This window comes from Chironomus tepperi, unplaced genomic scaffold (genome assembly GCF_022539635.2).
Source record: "Chironomus tepperi strain 1889 unplaced genomic scaffold, CSIRO-AGI_Ctep_v1 contig_376, whole genome shotgun sequence".
NCBI classification, from domain to species: domain Eukaryota; kingdom Metazoa; phylum Arthropoda; class Insecta; order Diptera; family Chironomidae; genus Chironomus; species Chironomus tepperi.
In genome coordinates this window covers 1,240,972-1,250,324 of record NW_027226498.1, presented here as the reverse complement: position 1 = coordinate 1,250,324, position 9,353 = coordinate 1,240,972, and the positions used below count along the sequence as shown (strand labels likewise).

General features: G+C 28.4%; 1 protein-coding gene across 7 annotated transcripts; it reads right to left on the bottom strand.

Moving 5' to 3' along the window:
• Positions 1-250: 250 nt before the first annotated feature.
• On the bottom strand, positions 251-9,193 carry EndoA (SH3 domain containing GRB2 like, endophilin-A). 7 transcript variants are annotated; one of them, XM_070647305.1, is made up of 13 exons: positions 8,991-9,192; positions 8,452-8,486; positions 6,600-6,725; positions 6,241-6,309; positions 5,956-6,175; positions 5,759-5,892; positions 5,609-5,678; positions 5,462-5,547; positions 5,286-5,389; positions 5,140-5,219; positions 4,584-4,673; positions 3,618-3,739; positions 251-3,556 (listed from the first exon to the last, which is right to left on the bottom strand). In XM_070647305.1, exons 3-13 carry the CDS (start codon positions 6,642-6,644, stop codon positions 3,437-3,439), a joined length of 1,140 nt encoding a protein of 379 aa, XP_070503406.1. In that variant the 5' UTR covers positions 6,645-6,725; positions 8,452-8,486; positions 8,991-9,192; the 3' UTR covers positions 251-3,436. The 7 variants fall into 7 exon arrangements, with proteins under 7 accessions (XP_070503406.1, XP_070503404.1, XP_070503410.1 ...); XM_070647303.1 differs by lacking the exon at positions 8,452-8,486; XM_070647309.1 differs by lacking the exon at positions 8,452-8,486 and having other exon boundaries at positions 5,612-5,678.
• Positions 9,194-9,353: the final 160 nt, after the last annotated feature.

Below are 9,353 nucleotides of genomic sequence, written 5' to 3'. Positions count from 1 at the left end.
AATTAATAGCTCGATTCCGTTAATTCTCTACTTTTGACGATCATTTATACTAAATTTGATACATCAATAGATGATAATCATAAATTAAAAATAGCACAATATAATACAACCAGGTCAGAGACATTTTGTTAAAAATAACGGTCATCTGAAAATTCAAAATTTTAAGTGTTATTTTTTTAAAAAATTGTTTGTCACGTTGTGCAAGTTTTTTAACGGATTTTGGCTGAAAGAAAGTAAATGAAAAACTATATTATGTACGCTTTATACTATATACTTATTTACCTTTATTTCAACTTGTCGCCTTTAAAATAATTTTCATAAAATTCTTAAAATGATTCCTTTCTGTCATGTATTTCAATAAATATATAGCTTCTCTCTCTCTTTACTTTGTTTTATTATTTATGTATTTTAAATTGTTTTTTCTTTATGTTTATTATGAGCATCAATTTGGAACAAGAGAAGACGAAAATATGCATTTTCACATAATTTATTTAATAATTTACTCTTTATCATTTTTTTAGGACATCAATAAACGAATGATTTAATATTTTTGTTCTCTTTCTCTGTAAAGAGTATTAAAATATAAGTAAATTTATTTGTTTTTACATTAATGAGATAGAGAGTTGATAAGGTAACGATTAAGATAATCGAATTTTTATTTTTGTTTTGTTCTTATTAAATGCGTCATGATTTTTTTTTTTTAATTTATTTAATGAAACTCTTAAGGGAGAAAATGTGTTTGAAATAAAATTAGTCATAATATCATAGATTTTTTTTTCTTTATGTGAATATGAAACGCTTAAATTTCTTAGCACAACAATTAAATAACAATGTTTTTTGAAATATGCTTTCGTCTTAAAATTTAAAAATTAAAAGTTTCTCTTTATTATTAGTTTTTGAAATATGGTAGTAGAGTACGATCTAATGAAATGTAATGTAATGCTTTTTTTTACGAATTAAATGTTAATTAAAGAGAGAACAAAAAAATAGATTTAAGATTAATTATGTTTATAATATTTAACATCCTCTTCATTTATAACTAGGTATTGTCCATTTGTGTTATACGAACCGAGTTTTCGAGAGATGATGCACTTTTGACTATAATTAATATTTGTTTCTCTTCTTTAGCCTCATCACGTTCTCCGAAAATTCTAATTTTTTTTTTATGAATCTTTTAAGATGTGCTAATGATGTAAGCATTAGAAATAATAATAAGTTTCTAGCATTTTATGTTTCATTTGTAATTGATTTCTTTGTTCATTCAGTTTTTGGAAGGTTGCATAATATCCTCTTTTAATTAAATTTGCAAAAATGTCAAAAGTGGCAAGGGAATCAAATCAATTGAGCTAAAGAATAATCCTGTCTAACGTTTTCAAATGAGGATATCTAAAAGTTCGCCAATTCCATTACGATTTTTAATAAACAGTACAAAAGTTTATAATTATTTTTCGCCATCTAAATTGATATAAAATAAAATATGAATTTGCCTACTTCGCGCTTCTGATTCAATCTGACTTTTCAAATTCATCCTTAGCCTTCAGATACATCCTTAGAGCTATTCAGCCGCACAATTCATTCATTCTTTAACTAATTTTCATAAGAACTAAATGATGAAGTCATGATGACTCTAAAATAAAGGTTTGAAACTGCTATCTGTCTATTCTCGATTCATATACTGATCATTTCGATTTATAATATATTTATTATTTATTTCAAAGAATTGTAACATCTATAATTTAAAATTTCAACGTCATTGATTTTGATAGTAAAGATTAATTTAGTATTTCCTTTTAAATTAATGCTCAATAATGTTTTAATCCTTTTTGTTTTACTTATTTTGTGATTTCTTGTTCGTAATTAGATTTATTCAAATTGTGCGCAGCTACATGAGATAATTGGAGAAAGGTGTTGTTAACGTATCTAGAATCTTGAATTAATCTCTATATAGCTTTGCATGGAAGGAGAATTTTCTCTTTTCATCCTGACTAGCGATTAACAACTTAAAAATATGATGAACAAAATCAACCACAATTAGATCTAATTGATTAATTAAACATTAATGTTATGAGTAACTTTTTATGATGCAAGAATAAAGCAAACAGACCACATCATTTTGAAGTTAGGATTGTTCGACCTAAAACGAAACTTAAAAGTTGGTGCCACTTAAGCAATGAAACTTATTTAGCTAATTCGTTATTGATTTCTATTGAAATTCCACGGTTGCTAATTTTGAGAGTAAAGAACAGCCTCATATTTGAATCCTAAAATCCAATCATCAATAATCGTTAATATTATTCAGAATGGCTGCCCTGTTAATTGCCAGTTTAAAAAAACCAGAGCAAATCATTGAATTAAAAAAATGCATGACTGTTGTGTATATGAATAGCAAGCTTTTCGTTTACTGTAACCATTCAAAAAATATTATAAGAATACAATATTAAATGATCAAAAATGGCGTTTCCAGAAGCTAGAATTTTTCTCTCAAACAAAACTCGATGATAATCTTGTCATTTATTCTTTTTAAAATATAATTAATTATCTTACCCATCTTACATATACAATCACACTCGTCAATTTTTGCATTATCTCAATACCCAATCCAGTCAATTGTGAAAATCCTATCTAACTATTTTTATGACATTACAGTTTAGTTACCAATATTTTTATATCATTTGTCCATTATTTGTTCTTGAATCTTATATGAAGCATGTATTTGAAACTTTAATACTCCCTTAAAGTTAACGTCAATTGATCAAAAGTGGCTTTTAAACGCTTCATTATTTTAATAGTTAATTTACTGCTTTTTATGGTGATATACTTCTGTTAATAATGATGGCCCGAGTTTCGCTATACTTGTATATTGCTTGCTTTCATATCTTTATTCCATCATTTCCACATCCTTGTTTTTAATTATATTAGTACTCTTTTCCTAAAGATCATATCGTTCATTTCCATAATACACGTTTTTTTTTGTAATAAAATATTAATTTTTTTGGCTTTTAACGTATAAATCGTTTACATTTAGCGCCTATCAAAAGTTCACACCTCTTTCTTCTGATTGTTAGACATTATAAGTAAACGACCCATCTATGTATGAATAACGTTTTTTGAAAATTTAAATATTGTAACGCAGAAATAATATTTAAATTCTCAATAAACGTTAAAACAACTACAGCACTAATCAAATTAGTCGTCTAAATAAAAATATAAATTTAATGAAAAATCATACATGATTGTTAGTCATTTAGATTTCTCAAGCACTTTTAAATCTACAAGAAAAAATGGAGCGGAAATTGAATTTTTACGATTATTAATATCGGTAATTTTCACATTAATATGATGAAACTATAAAGTATATTCGATAGATGATCATATATAATTCAACTTTTAGAAATGATCCTTATTAGATGTTTTTATAATATAACATAGAAATAATTTAAGGTAGTGGAACTTTTATTTCAACGTATGTTTGTGGAAAGTAACCGGATTTTCCGTTTAATTTACCCTCGTACCAGTTCTCATCAATACGTTGTAAAAGCTGAATCACGTCGTTTTCCTGTTTGATTGATGAAATTTATTAATAGAATACAATCAGAACTTATGAATAGCACACATACCTTAAAACCAAGTTCGCCTGGATTTTCTGGATCGAAATCGTATAATGCTACGCAACATGGCTGCTGTTGTGATGGCTGTGGAGGCTTTGCAGGACTTCTCATTGGACTCGGTAAAGGAGAAGCTACATACAATTTATCATCAATTAATATTGTAGATTATAACAATTTTCAAAATTAAAAGCATGCATAAATTTTTTGAAAAGTAACATTTAGGTAATCCAAAAATTGTGAAGATTTGTAAAACTTTAAAAAAGTAAGAAGACATTTATAGAAATTGGATAACAAAATTAAAAAGCAAACATATAAAAACTTTTAAAACAAATTACCAGAGCTCGAAGTTGACTCAAATTTTTTATGGAAAAGTCAACTTGAGTCGGCTGGAATTTTGTATGGAAAAGTCAACTTGAGTCGACTGGAATTTTGTATGAAAAAGTCAACTTGAGTCAACTGAAATTTTTTATGGAAAAGTCAACTTGAGTCGACTGGAATTTTGTATAGAAATTCAACTTGAGTCGACTGGAATATTGCATGAAAAAGTCAACTTGAGTCGACTTGAATATTGTATGAAAAATTCAACTTGAGTCGACTGGAATTTGTATGGAAAAGTCAATTTGAGTCAACTGGAATATTGCATTGGAAAAGTCAACTTGAATCAATTCGAGTCGACTTCGAGCTCTACAAATTATTTTATGCGTTATAAAGCTACAAAAAATCAACATGAGATGCAGTATTGTTATATCCAAAAGTATCGAATTAAAAGAAAAAAATCATTTGAATGGCTAAGTGATCAATGATATGTAGTAGAACGGAATCAATAAAATTCATTCGAATCAAAGCTTTTAAATAAGTACATAAATGTGAAAGAATTTAGAATGTTTAAATTAAAGATAAGCTTTTTTAAGCATAAATTAAATCCACAAAGAATTTGGAAATAAAAAAAGTATATAGATGAATAGGAAACTTTACCATTTGTTGAACGCTGGGCACTGCCATTACCCATAATTTCCAAATGATTGGGCTTTATTGGGGTTCCGGAGCCTGAACCGGAAATTCCATCTTGTGTATTTTTAAAATTAGAATATAGACAAGTGTTTATTGAAGATTGTGTAATGACAAGGACAGTGAGTGTAGTGGTGTGAAGTATGTTTATAGAAGAATATAATAAAAAAAAGAGAATAAAAATCAAAATTTGAGAATAAATCTTTCAATTTTTCATTTGAAAACCATAAGAAGAATGAAGAATGAAGCATATGATGTTAAGTGATTTTGACAGAAAATTTTGAAGGACTTTTTTGAATTTTAAAAATCAAAATTTAATTATAACATTTATTTCCGACTATAAGATACAACTTTCCAAAATATTTAGGTGAAGTGAGAATATATAGGAAGACAAAATTAAATATCAATAAATCGAAAATAATAAGAAAATGAGACTTCTACCAGAAAAAATCGTTGGTCCATTTAAAGAAAACATTCATATGTATTTATATAACGGATATGTACAGCAATAAATATAACTCACCACCTTCAGTTTCAACTACCAAATCTTGTAATGTTTTGGGGGTGAATTCTGTTTTTTCACGACAAGCTGCTTCTTCTCGCCTATCAAAATGGAAGTGAACTTTAGTGTTAATAGTTTAAATAAATTAGCAATAGAACTATTTATACTTTTGTTGCATATTCTCCACTAATCCTCGTAATATTTCTGTGCATTGTGAATGATAATCTAGCAAAGCTTCAGCGAAATATGCCATTTGTGATATTTGTTCAATCTTCGTTTAAGGAATAATCAATCAATCAATCAATCAATGAATTAATGCTACATAAAATAGTAAGTAACTTACATCATTCTCTAGCAAATGGTACATTCCAATTTGAGCGAGCTGTAATGATTCTGCGAATTTCTCCTCTGCGCTCTTAATTTCATCATCTAAAAAAAGGAATATTGAAAGCTATTTTGATATCTGGTCCAATTATTCACACAATTTTACCACCTCGTGCTTGGCGACGCCTCTTACAGTCGAAATCTAAACGACGACCTTGTAATTTTTTACGATGATGCTTCAGAACAAAATTTATAATCGCGTTTTTAAAAAATGATAATGGAAATGATTTTTTTGACAGACAAAATGAAAATTTACCATAACTTCCTTAAGATCCTTCATTTGTAACTGATGGAGTGGTTCCAAAAAGTTTTGTTTTACATTATCATCAAGAGCATACTTAACATCGGCCATTTGTTTTAATGTATCTCCAAATTCAACAAGTGCTTGTGCTGAAATGAAATGATAATTAAGTCGTAATAAGCAGTCACATTTATTGATCATTTATAGCTTACCAAAAAGACTCGAGTCTTCACCCAATCTTTTACCATAAATCAACATGCAATCAGCTAAGACACCCTCTGCTTGTGGATAAGTATTACATTTTGCCTGTCCAGAAAGCTTTGAAATTCCTTTAACAGCAATCATTTTTGCTCGAGCAGTTGGATTTGGTTGTAAGTATTCTTTTGTCTTGGCTTGTATCTCCTCAACAAGTTCAACGGTTACGTCAGTTTTCTATTAAGAAATTAAGTTCATTCCATCACGAATTAGTTTGTAAATCATCAAAGAGATTAACTTACACGTTCCATTTCCATGAAATCCAAGTCGAGTTTAGTGCCCTCAGCACCTCCCATCTTTTCAGTGACATACTAGAATGATTGCATTTAGAATTAAAATTCAAGGATAAATGTTGATATGTGATAATAATTTATGCATTCTGCTCTAAAAACCACTGAATTCCATAAACTTCTGCATGAGTGTTAAAATAATTGACCGTGACCTATTTTCAGCTTGCAAATCTAGAGAGCTTATTCTTATTGTTCGCTTATATTTACTCAGTACATAAGCATATCTAGGTCACAATAAAAATGCACAAAATCTATCAATGCATGATGCAACAAACTCTCAGGTCTTACATATATGTTAAATCCAAACTCACCTGATTTGCCTTGTTTATCTGTTTCTTTAATCCAGCAAATGCCATTTTTACTAATTAAATTTCTGGTTTAACTTTGTATGCACTTTGTTATACTTCGTAGCTAATTTCCTTATTCTTTTAACTAGTCTGTGAAGCATTAAAAAGGGAAGTTATTAAGCCTTAATAGATCAACAACGACTATGTCTATATTTAGAGACAACAGAATACAGCAGTAGGATGATGATAATCCTACGCATATGATGCCTTGCATGTTGATGCTATTTTTATTAAGTTTTTTACTTTGAAAAGTTTCCAGAAAATTGTACTAATTGACATTTTAAGAATGTTCCTACATCTAGTGAGTCTATTCATTAAATGTCAATTCTTACAAAATTTTTCGTTCCTGCATTATAAAATGTCATCATTAAATCGCAAAAAATTAAGACTTTTTTGATTGAAAATGAATGTATATGTCAAAAATCCATCTGAATTATCGCTGTATTTTCGTTTTAATATCCACAAGTACCTTTAACACCACAGCGACCCTTTTCACGTTGCCTTTTCTCAAGCCTTAAACGTTAAATTGTTTTATCGCGTGTTCTCACATAAGAATATTCTTTCGCAAAAAATACAACTTTTCTCATTTTCCCATCACAACCACGAGACGCATGCGTCATGAAAGGAAGACATTCATTCACAAAAATGAAGCTTTCATGGTTTCGTCTACACAAAAAAAAAGTTTTCTTCTTTCAATAAAAATCAATTTTCTGTTATTGATTTTCATGATCCATAAATTAGTCATTTAGGATATTGTTATTTAGTCTCATAATTTTATGATGCATTACATGCTCTTCCAGTCCATTGTATGTGCTGTATCTTTATAGAATAAATGATTTTTTTTGGATGAAAATGTGATTATGGAGACGAATTTCATCATAGTGACGCTCTTGAAATTTTCTCCAGTTCTAAACTAAGCACTAGACCGTGTAGAGGACCAATGTTTATTCTCATTACATTTAGCAACTTCTGGATTCGTATGAATTTTTCGGATATTAATTAAAAATTCATTATCATAATCCAAGTGATTATGACATAATTTATCATATCAACATAACATGTTCGAAATGATTAATAATGGATGGAGTGACGATAAAGGCAAATTCAATTTTCTAATATGAGCAGATACAGATTCGTGCCTATATAATTTCACCATTAATATATTTCGTGCGAAAACAGCTTCATCAATCGTTTAATTTTCATTTAATTGTGTTAATGCTCTTTCAAACTATTTAAGTCGAGTCTTAAAAGTAAATCTTGTCACATTATCATATTAACAAAACAAAATTAAGAAAATGAATACTTTTCGTCGCCAATTTTCTTACTTTTTTTTTCTTCTTTTCTTGACAAAAAATTCACTTTTCTCTCTTTTCACTTATGACTGCTTAATACTGCTTATGAATTAAAATATATCACTACTTTAGTCTTCAATTATAAATTTGAGATTTTCCTTAAAATTTTCACTGCAAATTTTTAACAACTTTAAGATAAATCACGTAAGCTTCTTAATCACCAAAAGGAAAAACTACGAATGATGAAAAATAAATTCCAGTGCTTTTTTTATGTTTAGGACGCAAGATTGGTTGGAAAATGAGAAAAGCTCTTTATGTTGGAAGTATTTCGAAAGCTTATTGACATGTGCTCGCATGTTTAAAATGACTTTTATTTATCATATTTATTGAGTATGAAGCATAAATTGACAATAATATTTAAAATTTAAACTTTTAATTCAACGCTATTGCTGCACGAGATATACTGCAGTTTAAACCATTTATCGTATTTCAAGTTCATTTTATTTAATGACGTCATTACATACGACACTTGCGACGAGCAAATGAAAAGTATTGGAAACTGCAAAAGAAGAGAAATGCCTCCTTAGTATTTGTACATCCACTAAAAATTTGTCAAAATAGAAATTCGATCTTGAGAGTAAGGTAGAATAAGAAAATTAATTTGAACGCAATCGTGTATAGTAACTGAGTCTATTTGAGAGACAATGTGTCTCAGTATATTATTTGATAAGAAATCATTTTCCCCGAACACAGAAAAGGAACATGCTTATGAGTATGCTCACACAATTGGCCATGCTCAATTAAATTGATTGAGTATACTCATGAGCATGCTCAATTAGATGAGTATGGTCATTGTCTATAGGGGTTCGATGGATTCATTTACTTTTGGACTTAATACACCCATAATAATTATTTTTTCCAAATTTTCATCCATAGCTAAGCATGAATGCGTTCAATGATATTGCTTCACATGCTCGTTCGTCACTTTTTTTTTCTCTCATTAAAATAATTTTTTTGACCACAAAAACTAGATGAAATTTGTTTGTATTTGATATTTACTTACTCAATTAAGCAAAAATTAAGTGCACTAATCCCGATTAATCAGTTCCAAAGTATCTCACATTATATTAGAATTCCAAAACTATTTTTGCAGTACAATCCATTAACCACGATTTATTTAAATTATTATGTGCAGTCGTACTATCAGAGATATTTTATTTAAATGTGTATATCTTCATGCACTGATCCCACATAAATTGTATTTTTATTTGACTAGATTATATGAGAACCTCATATTTTGCTCTCTCGTTCTCTTAATTTGGGAATATGAGAGACTCATTAAAAATATATTTAATTTATTTACACTTTTCATTAACAAGTTTTAGGCATTTTATTTAAATCTGTAATGTTTAAGTATTGTGGACCT